This window comes from Oncorhynchus kisutch, linkage group LG8 (assembly GCF_002021735.2).
Source record: "Oncorhynchus kisutch isolate 150728-3 linkage group LG8, Okis_V2, whole genome shotgun sequence".
In the NCBI taxonomy this organism is placed as follows: domain Eukaryota; kingdom Metazoa; phylum Chordata; class Actinopteri; order Salmoniformes; family Salmonidae; genus Oncorhynchus; species Oncorhynchus kisutch.
Genome location: NC_034181.2, coordinates 26,730,279 through 26,747,257, shown reverse-complemented (window position 1 = coordinate 26,747,257; position 16,979 = coordinate 26,730,279). Strand labels below are relative to the sequence as shown.

Here is a 16,979-nt window from a genome sequence, read left to right as displayed (position 1 = left end):
AACCCCTGGTCGGTCAGTGCCATTATCAGATAGCATGGTTTCATGTGATTAGTCCTATAAAACAAATCTTGACATTTGAAACTGAACACTCATTGTACCACATGACATCTTAATGTACTCTATTGTTGAGTGAGTGAGTAAGTAAGTAAGTGCAGGTACAATGGGCTAGTGTCATGCAACAGGCCAAAGACACTTTCCTACTTGTCATCGACAAATTGATCACCCACAACTCAGTCTCAGCTAACCATAAAACCACAGCTAAACACCGCTTATTTTCTGTCACGTTGGAATGTTTTGAGCTGATCATGCCAGGCTTGCCGTAAGTTCCCCTGAGGAAGTGGGGTGAGAGAAAGGTTACGTACCAAATAGCAATGCATTCCATATGTAGTGCACTACATTTAACCAGAGCCTCATGGTCCCTCGTCAAAAGAAGTAGTGCACTAAATAGGGCTTAGGGAGACATTTGGGACGCAGACAGCCAAAGAGGGAGCTACTGGATAACGAGGGGTTAAATGACAAGCCTAACCACTGCAGTGATGATGAGTAAAGAGGGGTAGCCAAGTATGTGTCAGTCAAGGTCTTCTGACGACTGGCAAACAAACTATATCCTCTCCTCCTGGGCAGCTTAAATTATAGCTGTCAGCGGCACGCTGGCTCTGGGCATGTTCCCCTGCTTCATGGTACGTTCAAACATATATTACAGACACGTTCAGACATACAGTGGGGAGAACAAGTATTTGATACACTGCCGATTTTGCAGGTTTTCCTACTTACAAAACATGTAGAGGTCTGTCATTTTTATCATAGGTACACTTCAACTGTGAGAGACGGAATCAAATAATAAATCCAGAAAATCACATTGTATGATTTTTAAGTAATTAATTTGCATTTTATTGCATGACATAATTATTTGATACATCAGAAAAGCAGAACTTAATACAGGGAACAGAAACCTTTGTTTGCAATTACAGAGATCATACGTTTCCTGTAGTTCTTGATCAGGTTTGCACACACTGCAGCAGGGATTTTGGCCCACTCCTCCATACAGACCTTCTCCAGATCCTTCAGGTTTCGGGGCTGTCGCTGGGCAATACGGACTTTCAGCTCCCTCCAAATATGTTCTATTGGGTACAGGTCTGGAGACTGGCTAGGCCACTCCAGGACCTTGAGAGGCTTCTTACGGAGCCACTCCTTAGTTGCCCTGGCTGTGTGTTTCGGGTCATTGTCATACTGGAAGACCCAGCCACGACCCATCTTCAATGCTCTTTCTATTGGGTACAGGTCTGGAGACTGGCTAGGCCACTCCAGGACCTTGAGAGGCTTCTTACGGAGCCACTCCTTAGTTGCCCTGGCTGTGTGTTTCGGGTCATTGTCATACTGGAAGACCCAGCCACGACCCATCTTCAATGCTCTTTCTGAGGGAAGGAGGTTGTTGGCCAAGATCTCGCGATACATGGCCCCATCCATCCTCCCCTCAATACGGTGCAGTCGTCCTGCCCCCTTTGCAGAAAAGCATCCCCAAAGAATGATGTTTCCACCTCCATGCTTCACGGTTGGGATGGTGTTCTTTGGGTTGTACTCATCCTTCTTCTTCCTCCAAACACGGCGAGTGAAGTTTAGACCAAAAAGCTCTATTTTTGTCTCATCAGACCACATGACCTTCTCCCATTCCTCCTCTGGATCATCCAGATGGTCATTGGCAAACTTCAGACGGGCCTGGACATGCGCTGGCTTGAGCAGGGGGACCTTGCGTGCGCTGCAGGATTTTAATCCATGACGGCGTAGTGTGTTACTAATGGTTTTCTGTGAGACTGTGGTCCCAGCTCTCTTCAGGCCATTGACCAGGTCCTGCCGTGTAGTTCTGAGCTGATCCCTCACCTTCCTCATGATCATTGATGCCCCACGAGGTGAGATCTTGCATGGAGCCCCAGACCGAGGGTGATTGACCGTCATCTTGAACTTCTTCCATTTTCTAATAATTGCAGTTGTTGTCTTCTCACCAAGCTGCTTGCCTATTGTCCTGTAACCCATCCTTGTGCAGGTCTACAATGTCATCCCTGATGTCCTTACACAGCTTTCTGGTCTTGGCCATTGTGGAGAGGTTGGAGTCTGTTTGATTGAGTGTGTGGACAGTCATCTTTTATACAGGTAACGAGTTCAAACAGGTGCAGTTAATACAGGTAATGAGTGGAGAACAGGAGGGCTTCTTAAAGAGGTCTGTGAGAGCCGGAATTCTTACTGGTTGGTAGGTGATCAAAATCATACAATGTGATTTTCTGGATTTTTGTTTTAGATTCCGTCTCTCACAGATGAAGTGTACCTATGTTAAAAATGACAGACCTCTACAGACCTCTAGGAAAACCTGAAAAATTGGTAGTGTATCAAATACTTGTTCTCCCCATTGTATATTCATTTACATGTATTAGTAGGTGAGTACATTACTCTGCAACTGTTCTAGATCATAACAGCCAGGGGCTATTGGAGTTTCTCAGCTCAGCCCAATTCAGACGCTCTGTCTCACTGTCAGATCGAGAGAAATCTACTTAAACAAATGATAATCTCTGCATTTGGTTTGGTTAAGGCCAAATTCAATTGACATGCAGGCATATTTCTTTTTGTGTTGGCAGTTCTGCAGTGTTTCCATGAGATATCTCCCGCCATTGTTACAGCTTTGAGAAAATATTGTGGCCAGCCAAGATGTTGGCCAACAATGGTTGTTTCTCAGACCGAAAACTGCAGTGTGGATCAGAAATCAGTCAGCTCACAACCTGAGGGCACCGCTAAGTATTCTAACTACAATACAGCACAATGTTCACTAGCGGGCTGCAGGCCAATACATTGCCCAAAGTCCAAGCTTGGGAGATTATCCTACTTGAAAACATTCTGTCCCATAGCAAAGAACCCAGAAAAAAACCTGGCCTATTAATTTTCCACAGGCAGTACTTCCTCTATAAGAAACACATGACTGCATCCTCCAGTAACTCCCAACCAACACGAACACACCAATCCTGAATGTCCTGAAGTTCTGTCAATTCACTTGGTGACGCAAACTATTCCAAATTCCTATTGAATTCACTTAAACAAGGAAAACAACAATGAGAAACAAGTCAAACTTGAAAACAGTAAGTAAAGGGGAGAAAAACATATCCATGGTTCTCGGTGATATTGAGAGTGCATGCTAAGCTCGCCCTAGCAGCTGCAGGATCTGGTCTTTAACCAATTAAAACCTCTGCCTCCGAATCACACCTGAAATATAATCCATTACATAATACTGGTGGCTAAACACAAGGCCCTATATATGGTATACCATTTGGATTTCATGACGTTGAAGCTTTGAATAGACTCTCGGATACATGACTACAACATTGATAACTGCCAGATGACAAACCCTCAGTGTCCTGCTTCAATTGATATGGAACACAAGTAGGCCTACTACTGAACACTACCAGCATCCACATAACCTATTGTAGGCCTACTACTGAACACTACCAGCAGCCACACAACCTATTGTAGGCCTACTACTGAACACTACCAGCATCCACACAATCTATTGTAGGCCTACTACTGAACACTACCAGCAGCCACACAACCTATTGTAGGCCTACTACTGAACACTACCAGCATCCACATAACCTATTGTAGTCATACTACTGAACACTACCAGAATCCATATAACCTATTGTAGGCCTACTTCACCACTAATCTGCCTAAGCCACACATGACTGGAACATGCTAATAAATCAGCCAGACACCTCAACTCAAGTGCACTCAAGTTTTCCAGGAGAACAGGTCGAAAGTAGAGACCATTCAGACTACACAACAAAGTACCAGACAAAACAACCACAACAACACTGTCTGTAAGATGGACAGAGTAATGTCAAAAATTGGGACCATTTAGCCACTTTGCATGGCAGCCCATGTGGTCCTGTCCTGTGGATGTGTGGTAGGTACTCACCTGCATGTTTGTGGTGGGGATGTGCTTTCTGGCCCTGAGGACTGCTGCCCTGCTGCAGGAAGAGGGCAGCACCCTTCACCATGAAGAAGCTCTCGCTCAGGCTAGAAAAACAACAGATGGAGAGAGCCGTTAGAAACTGGATCATGCAACAATGTGGGCAGACTGAGCCATATGGTCACTCAACAGTTCAACACTGATATGCGAGTCAAACTGTTCCAGTTCTATAACATAATCCTTACACCTTCTAGAGCGCCATGTTACAGAGAAAGTGAAGAGAAGTCATCCCTGGGACCAGACAGACAAGAAAAGTGTTTAATATAGGGCTTCAGGTCAGGAGGTCCAGACAAGCACCCAGTATTTCAGCCACTAAACCCAATTGTAAACGTTCAGCAGTAAGCCAAGTTTAACCTCTTCACTTTTTAAGGCGAGGGGGCAGTATCCTGAATTCCAGATGACTGATGTTTCCAAAGTAAACTACCTGTTACTCAGGCCCAGAAGCTAGGTTATGCATATAATTGGTAGCATTGGATAGAACACTATAAACTAAAACTGTTAAAATAATGTCTGTGAGAATAACAGAACTGATATGGCAGGCGAAAACCTGAGGAGAATCCACGCAGATGTTTTTTTAATTTTTTTAGATCACGGGCCAATTCAAAGCAAGCCTATGGGATATTCAAAATAATTCCTCCCAGATTGCAGTTCTTATGGCTTCCACTAGATGTCAACAGTCTTTAGAAAGGGTTTCAGGCTCATTTTTTGAAAAACGAACAAGTAGTTGTAGTTTTTCCAAGGAGTCCCTCATTAGGAAAGTAGTCTTGTTGCGCGCGTGAATGAGGTGCGCGCTCTTAGTTATTTATCTTCCCTATTGAACATACAATTTAATATGGAGAATAGTATCGTTATTTTAGATATTAGAGTACCTGAGGATTAACTGAGGATTGACTTGTTTGGATGAACATTACCAGTAACGTTTTGGATTAGTTTGTATGCATGTTGAACGAGAGTTGATTAATGAAATCAATGGCGCCAACTAAAAATGACTTTTTTGGATATAAAGAGGGACTTTATCGAACAAAACAACCATTCATTGTGTAGCTGGGACCCTTGGGATTGCAAACAGAGGAAGATCTTCAAAAGGGAAGTGATTTATTTTATCGCTATTTGCGATTTTGCGACGCCTGTGCTGGTTTGAAAAAGTATTTTGATTTGGGGTGCTGTCCTCAGAAAATCGCATGGTAAGCTTTCGCTGTAAAGCCTTTTTGGAAATCTGACAACGCAGTTGGATTAACAAGATGTTAATAAGCTTTTAAACGATGTAAAAAAAATGTATTTTTAATGTTTAATATTACGATTTTTGTATTTTGAATTTCGTGCTCCGCAATTTCACCGGATATTGTCGTAGTGGAACGCTAGCGGGACAACGATCCCAAAGAGGTTTTAAGAGGGAGCCGGAGCCTCAACTTACAGCAGCTACGAATCAAGCTTTGATCCTGAATGCTTATCTGGCCTTTTCCCCTGGTCTGGATAAGCTGCTGCATCCTGATGGGATCTGTCAGGTCTCTGCCGGCCCAGACAAATGCAAAACAGACTGAATAATTAGCTGCAGTAGTTTGTAATGCATTCCTCTGAGCTACACGGCATTTACAAGTCTCACCTGTCTAGGATATTATGTCCACTCTCTCATTGAGTTCCTGTGCATTCTGCAGGTGACATAACTAATATGGCAAGGTGGTGGTGGAAAACAAAGTGAGGGCTGAAGCTGTTTTCTATGCTCGTGCCAATTATTCTCTTTCACTGTGCTTACAGAATAAGTCTCTCTCCAGGCTCGTAAATCCACCTGACAGGAGGGTGGAACATATTCCCGATGTACCCTGAATGTGCAGTCTAGCAAACAGGCACGTCATTGGAAAGTACAGGCGTGATGAGAGTGACAGGAACAAAAACAAACAGGAAAACTAGACAACACCAGAGCCTATGGAATAGGCGCATGTTAAATGTCTAACGATATATCAGTATTTCAGGTAAGACAATAACGTCATCTGAGCAACCGATGGCAAAAGTCTGACTTAAAACTAAACATTCAGAGATCACATATTTCAGCCCAGTAAGGGTCAAGAACAATCCCAGAGTCATTCCACCACCCCCCTCGCTGATTGACTGGACTTCCTGTTTCCAGGCTAGGAGGAGGAGGAGACCTTGCCCAAGCATATGATAAGGCCGAAACAGGCTCTGCTTTGTGCCACCCAACCCCACCACAGAGACAGCGTTCCACAGTGACGGGCACATAGGAGTGGCCAGCCGCTGATCACAAGCGCTTTTGTTTCACTTTGGCTTCTCTCCTAACAATTTGGGTCGTTCCACCTCAAAATGCACAAGAAAGAGGGTTGACACCCATCATCACAGATTGTTCTGAAATAGTTTCGGTTGTTAGAAACAGATAGCATTCCTGCAACATTTTGTTGAAATATATTAGATCTCTGAGGAATTAAATGTAATTGATTGCACCCATATAGGCCATTTTAAACTATAGGATTCATATAACATAAAATAAATTTTGTACCTAACATCAGATTTGGACCAAACTTTTATCGAACAATGAGTTAGACATGACGATTCCAACACATGGTCACGAATCACCCACACCCCATGCTAATTCCACCCTAACAACGAGTATATAGTATCAGTTCTTTATGTCTGACAAGTAGTACGGAGCAGCTGCGGCTCAGAGTATAATTTCTTCATCCTATGTAATGTATTCCCAGTGAATTTGGGAGTGTTTTTTCCCCCCCTGTTCAGAGAAATTAGTCAGACGTTGATAGGTTTATGTCCCATCCTAATGGGGAAGAAAAAAAAGACAAGAAAAAGAAAAATCACTGGGAATACATTACATAGGATGAAGAAACAAAACTCAGAGTTGCAGCTTCATACTCCTTATTAGACATGGAAAACTGAAACTATATACTTGTTCTTGTGGTAGGATTAGCGTGGGGGTATGGGGGGGTCCGTGTGTGGCTTTTGGAGATTTCTTTGGATTCCTCATGTCTCACTCATTGTTCTAAAAAAAGTTTGGTCCAAATAGGATGTTAGGAACTACATTTATTGAATATTATATTCATTTGATCAATTAAAATTGACAATTTGGATGCAATAAATTAGCTTAGTTTCTCAGAGATCAAACTATATTTCAACAAAATAATGTTGCAGGAATTCAAATCTTATCCGTTTCTAACTACAGAAAATATATCTGAGATGGTGGGTGTCATGGCTTGCTGAAATGATCCTGTTTTGAGATTTATTAGGCTGTGGAGGCGCTCCTGTCAGGGAATGATGAATATGAGGTGGAGCTGCAGCTAGCTAAATCTATAGGAGATGGAGCACCTCCTTCAAACTTTAGGACTCTCTGTATGTGCTAGAGAATCCTCAAACACTTTTATACCTCAACCATCTAGCCTATCACTTGGAGCCTTCTTCAGCATAACCTGTGATATCTCGGCAGGATATCATTCTATTAACCCTATAGCATTGTAAAACTACAGTATTTCGCTCTTACTAAAAAACTAAATGAAAGTAATTCTCCTATTCTCTATTAGATAGTATACATTGCATTCGGAAAGTATCGAGACCCCTTGACTTTTTCCACATTTTGTTACGTTACATACAGCCTTATTCTAAAATGAAGGGAAAAAATGACTCTATCTACACACAATACCCCATAATGACAAAGCAAAATCAGCTATCTTAATCTATAAAGCAGGTGGAGTTGATAGTTTATGGTTGTGATCAGGGTGATTCCAATAGTTTGTTTAGATCTATCAAAAGTAAATAACTTTACTGAACGTGAGTGGTCTTGCACGAGATGTAATGAGGACATGAGTAAGGGGTCCTTATGGTATAACTGACTCTGCTTAAAAGAAAATGGTCTCGTTTTGAAATGACTATATGGCTGATTTTAGTGAGACTAAGAACTTCTATTTAATCACTTTGATTCATTTTATTTTGGCAGAGGTCAGCCATCAGAGGACATAAGTAACAGTACAGTGCAGTCGTAAAGTATTCAGACCCCTGGACTTTTCCCACATTTAGTTACGTTATAGCCTTATTCTAAAATGGATTCAATAGTTTTTTCCCCCTCAATCTGCACACAATACCCCATAATGACAAAGCAAAAACAGGTTAAGAATTATTTGCAAATGTACTCAATATAAAAACTGAAATAAACATTTACATAAGTATTCAGACCCTTTACTCAGAACTTTGTTGACGTACCTTTGGCAGCGAGTACAGCCTCGAGTCTTCTTGGGTATGACGCTACAAGCTTGGCACACCTGTATTTGGGGAATTTCTCCCATTGTTCTCTGCAGATCCTCTCAAGCTCGGTCAGGTCGGATGAGGAGCGTCACTGCACAGGTTTTTTCATGTCTCTCCAGAGATGTTCAATCTGGTTCAAGTCAGGGCTCTGGCTGGGCAACTCAATGACATTCAGAGACTTGTCTTGAAGCCACTCCTGCATTGTCTTGGCTGTGTGCTTAGGGTTGTTGTCCAGTTGGAAGGTGAATCCAGTCTGAGGTCCTGAGTGCTATGGGGCAGGTTTTCATCAAGGATCTCTCAGTACTTTGCACTGTTCATCTTTCCCTTGATCCTGACTAGACTCCCAGTCCATGCTGCTGAAAAACATCCCCACGGCATGATTCTGCCATCACCTTGCTACACCGTAGGGATGGTGCCAGGTTTCATTCAGTCGTGATGCTTGGCATTCAGACCAAAGAGTTCAATCTTGGTTTCATCAGACCAGATAATCTAATCAAATCAAATCAAATGTATTTGTCACATACACATGGTTAGCAGATGTTAATGCGAGTGTAGCGAAATGCTTGTGCTTCTAGTTCCGACAATGCAGTAATAACGAACAAGTAATCTAACTAACAATTCCAAAAAAAACTACTGTCTTATACACAATGTAAGGGGATAAAGAATATGTACATAAGGATATATGAATGAGTGATGGTACAGAGCAGCATAGGCAAGATACAGTAGATGATATCGAGTACAGTATATACATATGAGATGAGTATGTAAACCAAGTGGCATAGTTAAAGTGGCTAGTGATACATGTATTACATAAGGATGCAGTCGATGATATAGAGTACAGTATCTACGTATGCATATGAGATGAATAATGTAGGGTAAGTAACATTATATAAGGTAGCATTGTTTAAAGTGGCTAGTGATATATTTACATAATTTCCCATCAATTCCCATGATTAAAGTGGCTGGAGTAGAGTCAGTGGCATTGACAGTGTGTTGGCAGTAGCCACTCAATGTTAGTGGTGGCTGTTTAACAGTCTGATGGCCTTGAGATAGAAGCTGTTTTTCAGTCTCTCGGTCCCAGCTTTGATGCACCTGTACTGACCTCGCCTTCTGGATGACAGCGGGGTGAACAGGCAGTGGCTCGGGTGGTTGATGTCCTTGATGATCTTTATGGCCTTCCTGTAGCATCGGGTGGTGTAGGTGTCCTGGAGGGCAGGTAGTTTGCCCCCGGTGATGCGTTGTGCAGACCTCACTACCCTCTGGAGAGCCTTACGGTTGAGGGCGGTGCAGTTGCCATACCAGGTGGTGATACAGCCCGCCAGGATGCTCTCGATTGTGCATCTGTAGAAGTTTGTGAGTGCTTTTGGTGACAAGCCGAATTTCTTCAGCCTCCTGAGGTTGAAGAGGCGCTGCTGCGCCTTCCTCACGATGCTGTCTGTGTGAGTGGACCAATTCAGTTTGTCTGTGATGTGTATGCCGAGGAACTTAAAACTTGATACCCTCTCCACTATTGTTCCATCGATGTGGATGGGGGGGGTGTTCCCTCTGCTGTTTCCTGAAGTCCACAATCATCTCCTTAGTTTTGTTGACGTTGAGTGTGAGGTTATTTTCCTGACACCACACTCCGAGGGCCCTCACCTCCTCCCTGTAGGCCGTCTCGTCGTTGTTGGTAATCAAGCCTACCACTGTTGTGTCGTCCGCAAACTTGATGATTGAGTTGGAGGCGTGCGTGGCCACGCAGTCGTGGGTGAACAGGGAGTACAGGAGAGGGCTCAGAACGCACCCTTGTGGGGCCCCAGTGTTGAGGATCAGCGGGGAGGAGATGTTGTTGCCTACCCTCACCACCTGGGGGCGGCCCGTCAGGAAGTCCAGTACCCAGTTGCACAGGGCGGGGTCGAGACCCAGGGTCTCGAGCTTGATGACGAGCTTGGAGGGTACTATGGTGTTGAATGCCGAGCTGTAGTCGATGAACAGCATTCTCACATAGGTATTCCTCTTGTCCAGATGGGTTAGGGCAGTGTGCAGTGTGGTTGAGATTGCATCGTCTGTGGACCTATTTGGGCGGTAAGCAAATTGGAGTGGGTCAAGGGTGTCAGGTAGGGTGGAGGTGATATGGTCCTTGACTAGTCTCTCAAAGCACTTCATGATGACGGATGTGAGTGCTACGGGGCGGTAGTCGTTTAGCTCAGTTACCTTAGCTTTCTTGGGAACAGGAACAATGGTGGCCCTCTTGAAGCATGTGGGAACAGCAGACTGGTATAGGGATTGGTTGAATATGTCCGTAAACACACCGGCCAGCTGGTCTGCGCATGCTCTGAGGGCGCGGCTGGGGATGCCGTCTGGGCCTGCAGCCTTGCGAGGGTTAACACGTTTAAATGTCTTACTCACTTCGGCTGCAGTGAAGGAGAGACCGCATGTTTTCGTTGCAGGCCGTGTCAGTGGCACTGTATTGTCCTCAAAGCGGGCAAAAAAGTTGTTTAGTCTGCCTGGGAGCAAGACATCCTGGTCCGTGACTGGGCTGGGTTTCTTCCTGTAGTCCGTGATTGACTGTAGACCCTGCCACATGCCTCTTGTGTCTGAGCCGTTGAATTGAGATTCTACTTTGTCTCTGTACTGGCGCTTAGCTTGTTTGATAGCCTTGCGGAGGGAATAGCTGCACTGTTTGTATTCAGTCATGTTACCAGACACCTTGCCCTGATTAAAAGCAGTGGTTCGCGCCTTCAGTTCCACACGAATGCTGCCATCAATCCACGGTTTCTGGTTGGGGAATGTTTTAATCGTTGCTATGGGAACGACATCTTCAACGCACGTTCTAATGAACTCGCACACCGAATCAGCGTATTCGTCAATGTTGTTGGCTGACGCAATACGAAACATCTCCCAGTCCACGTGATGGAAGCAGTCTTGGAGTGTGGAGTCAGCTTGGTCAGACCAGCGTTGGACAGACCTCAGCGTGGGAGCTTCTTGTTTTAGTTTCTGTCTGTAGGCAGGGATCAACAAAATGGAGTCGTGGTCAGCTTTTCCGAAAGGGGGGCGGGGCAGGGCCTTATATGCGTCGCGGAAGTTAGAGTAACAATGATCCAGGGTCTTTCCACCCCTGGTTGCGCAATCGATATGCTGATAAAATTTAGGGAGTCTTGTTTTCAGATTAGCCTTGTTAAAATCCCCAGCTACAATGAATGCAGCCTCCGGATAAATCGTTTCCAGTTTGCAGAGAGTTAAATAAAGTTCGTTCAGAGCCATCGATGTGTCTGCTTGGGGGGGGGATATATACGGCTGTGATTATAATCGAAGAGAATTCTCTTGGTAGATAATGCGGTCTACATTTGATTGTGAGGAATTCTAAATCAGGTGAACAGAAGGATGAGTTCCTGTATGTTTCTTTCATCACACCATGTCACGTTGGCCATAAGGCATACGCCCCCGCCCCTCTTCTTACCAAAAAGATGTTCGTTTCTGTCCGCGCGATGCGTGGAGAAACCCGCTGGCTGCACCGCTTCGGATTGAGTCTCTCCAGTGAGCCACGTTTCCGTGAAACAGAGAACGTTACAGTCTCTGATGTCCCTCTGGAATGCTACCCTTGCTCGGATTTCATCAACCTTGTTGTCAAGAGACTGGACATTGGCAAGAAGAATGCTAGGGAGTGGTGCACGATGTGCCCGTCTCCGGAGTCTGACCAGCAGACCGCTTCGTTTCCCTCTTTTTCTGAGTCGTTTTTTTGGGTCGCTGCATGGGAACCATCCCGTGGCACTGGTTGTAAGGCAGAACACAGGATCCGCATCGCGAAAAACATATTCTTGGTCGTACTGGTGGCGAGTTGACGCTGATCTTATATTCAGTAGTTCTTCTCAGCTGTATGTGATGAAACCTAAGATGACCTGGGGTACTAGTGTAAGAAATAACACGTAAAAAAACAAAAAACTGCATAGTTTCCTAGGAACGCGAAGCGAGGCGGCCATCTCTGTCGGCGCCGGAAGTAATCGGCGCCGACAGAGTCCGAGTCCTTTAGGTGACTTTTGGCATACTCCAAGCGGGTTGTCATGTGCCTTTTACTGAGAAGTGGCTTCCGTCTGTCCACTCTACCATAAAGGCCTGATTGGTGGTGCTGCAGAGATTGTTATCCTTCTGGAAGGTTCTCCCATCTCCACAGAGGAACTCTAGAGCTACTCTATTAGTGACCATCGGGTTCTTGGTCACCTCTCTGACCATCTTCCATTTAAGATTGTGTTTCACTTGGTTCTTGTGAACCTTCAACGTTGCAGAAATGTTTTGGTACCCTTCATCAGATCTGTGCCTCGACACAATCCTGTCTCGGAGCCCTACGGACAATTCCTTCGGCCTCATGGCTTGGTTTTTGCTCTGACATGCACTGTCAACTGTGGGACCTTATATAGACAGGCGTGTGCCTTTCCAAATCATGTCCACTCAATTGAATTTACCACTGGTGGACTCCAAGTTGTTGAAACTTCAAGGATGATCAATGGAAACAGGATGCACCTGAGCTCAATTTAGAGTTTCATAGCAAAGTGTATGTAGTTCTGTCCTTGAGCTGTTCGTGTCTATTGATGTTCTGTATTATGTTTCATGTTTGGTGTGGACCCCAGGAAGAGTAGCTGCTGCTTTTGCAACAGCTAATGGGGATCCTAATAAAATACCAAATAGTCTGAATAATGATGTAAATAAGGTTTTGGTTTTTATTTTTAATACATTTTCAAAATAAAGTCGAAACCTGTTTTCGCTTTGTCATTATGGGGTTTTGATCCATTTTAGAATAAGGCTGCAACGAAACAAAATGTGGGAAAAGGGGTCTGAATACTTTCCAAATGCTGTACACTTCTGTATGATCAATTGAAATAGGCTGCACCATAAAACACAGTGAGAAACCACAGTGAGAAACCGGAGGATGTGTTGAGCGTGAATCTTTCTCTCCTGTCATGTAAATTACCAGCCCTACGTCCACCACCATAAACCACACTCAGACAGTCTAATTAACTAGCCTCTGCCCTGGTGTCTCCGAGCCTCCGGCACCCTGCTATCAGCTTCTCCACTAAAACCAGGGCTAAAAATATATCTGTTATCACAGCAAACAAAGACAGTGACAAAGAGACTTGCCAAATAGCCTCAATGATCCCTTGGAGTACCTATTCTTCTAGGATAGGAAAGACAGGCTCTTGATTCTGAATGAGCAGAATTCATACAATCTCAAATGTATGACTACTATTAGTATCAGGCTTGTAATGTGCATGAACTTGATCGGACCCGTGTTAATTTAGGCTACATTTTTTTTTGAGTGCTCTCACATTTAGTCACATTTTTGTAATTTGAATAATGATTGTCTAGTTATTGTCAAAATTACTAAAACAGTGGGACATTTTAGTCAACTAAAAGCCCTTTCATTTTAGTCAATTCACATTTGTATTGCCTCATTAACTTATAAACATAAAATCTTCCATGTGCACAAAACATACATAGCCTTGTCCTACCAACATTTTTCTGCATCCTATAACATCCTATTCTCTTCCCAACAGCAGAAATATGAAAGATAACAATACATTATATAAGAATTATTATTTTATCTGCCTAGTTAAATAAAACATGTAAATGTAAATTCCAAATTCAGCATACAGATAGATACAGCACATTACATACAAGACAAACAAGTGCAGAGAGAGCGAGAGAACAATCACAAGATGGTGCCACAAAGTAGGCTATTGGCAAAGTAGTATGGGTTGCACACCTCCATCACACAGTCAAGTCATTGCCACTGTTATGAACGTTCCACAGACGCCAAAGCCACATTGATGTCCAAAAGTAGAATGGGGGCTTATGACTGTTTTGCACAATGATGTAGTCGAGTCACTAAACCTCGAGTCCCAAGTCTCCTGTGCTCACCAAGTCACAAGTCCCTATGGCTTAAGTCTGAGTCCCAGTGCTCGAGTCCTGGTCCATGTGTTCAAGTCTAAGTCACTGGGTTCACATCAACTTTTTTTTAAAGAAAGAAAAAAAATAAGTTATTTACCCAGTCAGATAAAGCGTAGTGGCAAGAGGAATTTAGTCAATAAATTGTCTTCTATCCCTTTTCCCCTCTTTCTGTGCCACCAAATGTTTGCATATAGGCTACTGGTAATGTTACCATGGCCACATTGAGATGAAAAATTCTCAAACATTGCAGATAGAAATTCCATGAATAGGGCAGACTTTATTCCTTATTCAACATGTAAGAGGCATGTTTGTTCTACATTGCATATTTCTATCTGAACGTTCCAAAACATTGCGTTGTGTTGAATGTGCCTCAAGTTGTAAAGCTATAGCTAGCAAATGATGCAACATTACTGAAAAAGATGTAGCCTAAACAAATGATTAACGGTCCAGTCCACGAGTAGCCTTGTTTTAGAACGGCCCGCGATATGCTTTATGAATGTAAAATGCACCGCGCCATTGTACAATAGAAATAAATAACGTAGCACCGGTATGGGTCATGTCTTTTTAACGGTAGCCTACAGGCTAGAATCAAACCGTTTTTTCTGAGGAAAAGATGGAAATGTATCTACAGGACCTGTATATGAAATGCAGTGGAAAAAGTAGGAGGGTTGATCGAGACTAGAAATTCAAAGAGACTACTTTTCTATAGCCTACTCAGGGGAGAGAAAAAAACAGCAAGACTTTTACTATTAAACTTAATGCCGTTTTTACTTCGTAAAGCAGCTTGTGTAGGTACTAGAAGGTTGGTGGTGTCTGATTAGCTAAAGTGATGCAAGAGTGTCATCTGCACGGTGTGTATAATCGGAGCCGGAGCAGAACCTGTCTACCTACACTCATTGCTTGCTCCCTCCCTACAGCTCACCAGTTGATGTAGGCTGTGTTTTCCGGGTGTGACGCATCCTTCCCACTGCTGAACGGAACTGCGCTGCGCATCTGTGCTGCTAATATTAATTGTGCTCCTCACTGAAAAACTCTCAATCTCTCCCAAAATTCTTGTCCAGTCCACTTGGTCAGATTTAAGCCACAGAGATCATTTTGACTCATCTTAGTTAATTGAAATGAAATAGCACTTTGGTTTAGTTAATTTTTTTTCTAGGTCAATTTAGTCAGTTACAGTCTCGTCAATTGCCACTGAAAAATAGGTGTTTGATGAATATTTTACTCAATTTCTGTTAACGAAATTAACACTGGATCGGACACATGATTACACTTCTGTTGAGCTATGGAAATGTCAAGCCAGTAGCTAGGCTAGGACATTTTACACAGAAAAAGTTTGCAGGTATTGTTCCAAAAAGGACATAGTACACAATAACATTCCAGTAGCCCTCCTATTGCATTTGTACACCACTGAGTATTATCTGTCACACACATCCTCCCATTCTACACAACTGAGCAGCACTGGGCGCACTACTGTCTAAGAACCACACATGCTAAATTAAGAAATCTAACAGCATTTCTATTCTTGTAGATCACACACTCCATTTACCTATGAGAGAACTTTGCAGCACTCTACTAAACTCACATGCGGCATATCTCGGTCTGGGTCAGCACGGCGTTCTCCACAAAATAGGGCAGCATCTCCAGTGCAGCCTCCTGAGAGGACTCCAACACCAGATGCATTCTGTTGACCAGCCGGAGAGAAATCTAGCCTCTTCCCTGACCCGTCTACAGCCCTCTTCTTTGGATCCAAGAGTCGGAGTAAAGAAATGTAAAGAGAGAGATCTTCAGGTCCTGACCCAATCCCTGGGTGACAGACTGACAGTTACTTAGCCCGGTCTTATCTGTGTGATGTAGGTAGGCGGCTGCCTTCTGCTGCGCTGTAGTGGCACACCTCCTTCCCTCTCCATTTATCTATAGCCTACTTTTCCCCCAGTCCCTCTGTTTGAGTAAAGCAGTGAAGAAGAAGAAGTCCGAGTGCTCCTGCCTGAGAGGACTTGCTGCAGCGCAGTGTCCAACCGCAGCTTGAGGCAGAGGGCTGTGTCCTACCTCCCCTCCCCCAGGGACTCACACACAATTCAACCTCCTCCCCCTCTCTCACACACAAACTCACAGACACTGTATAGCCGGAAGTGTTACGAATCCAGAGGATTTCAGATGCTGGACCTTCTTTTCTCAGCATGAGTTCTTCCCCAGCATTAAATCATTTTCCATCCTGAATCAATTGTAAGAAGTCAACCAAACAATGTGTATGTCCTAGTTCTCAGCTGCAGAGCAACAACAGGTTTCCACTTCAGCAGGGGAAAATAAGGTCCTAATCAGGATCTTATACTGCTGTCCAACAGAAAACTGCTCTCCAAGACATCAGAGAATGGCTTTCTTTCTTCCCTTCTCTGGGACCAGCAAAGCTACTTGTTCAATTGCAAAAGACAAAAGGAAACAGAGGGACTTCGGCCAACAATTCAGAATGGATGTCTTGATCTCCTTAGCTAGCAGGGGTCAGAGGCTGCATGCCACCCAACAAGTCAACTGACTCCCAGGAAGCGCTGCCAGGGAGCTCCTCACATGGGCCAAGCATGGACAGGGAGGGCAGTGAGCCTGGTACATAGCTCTGCCCAAATCTCATTAACCTCAGGGGAGGGACCAGCCCATCTCTCTCCTTTAAGACTGGCCACTGCTGCCTGTCACTCACTTCCACTTCCATCTGTCCCACACAGACCAGTGTTACTGTCAGTCACTCCACACTCGTGTCACATATGGTAATGTGTGTGTCTGGGGCGGGTTAGGAAGGGAG

General features: G+C 44.0%; 1 protein-coding gene across 3 annotated transcripts in view; it reads right to left on the bottom strand.

Moving 5' to 3' along the window:
• Window positions 1-16,979, bottom strand: part of ssh1a (slingshot protein phosphatase 1a) — a 68,579-nt gene that overhangs the window by 11,859 nt on the left and 39,741 nt on the right. For 2 of the 3 annotated variants that reach the window (XM_020490111.2, XM_031829982.1), the window contains exon 3: window positions 3,956-4,056. In XM_020490111.2, the coding sequence (XP_020345700.1) occupies window positions 3,956-4,056 (101 nt within the window). Of the gene's footprint in view, window positions 1-3,955; window positions 4,057-15,770; window positions 16,587-16,979 lie in introns of those variants that run through there. The other variant, XM_031829983.1, reaches the window with a different exon arrangement.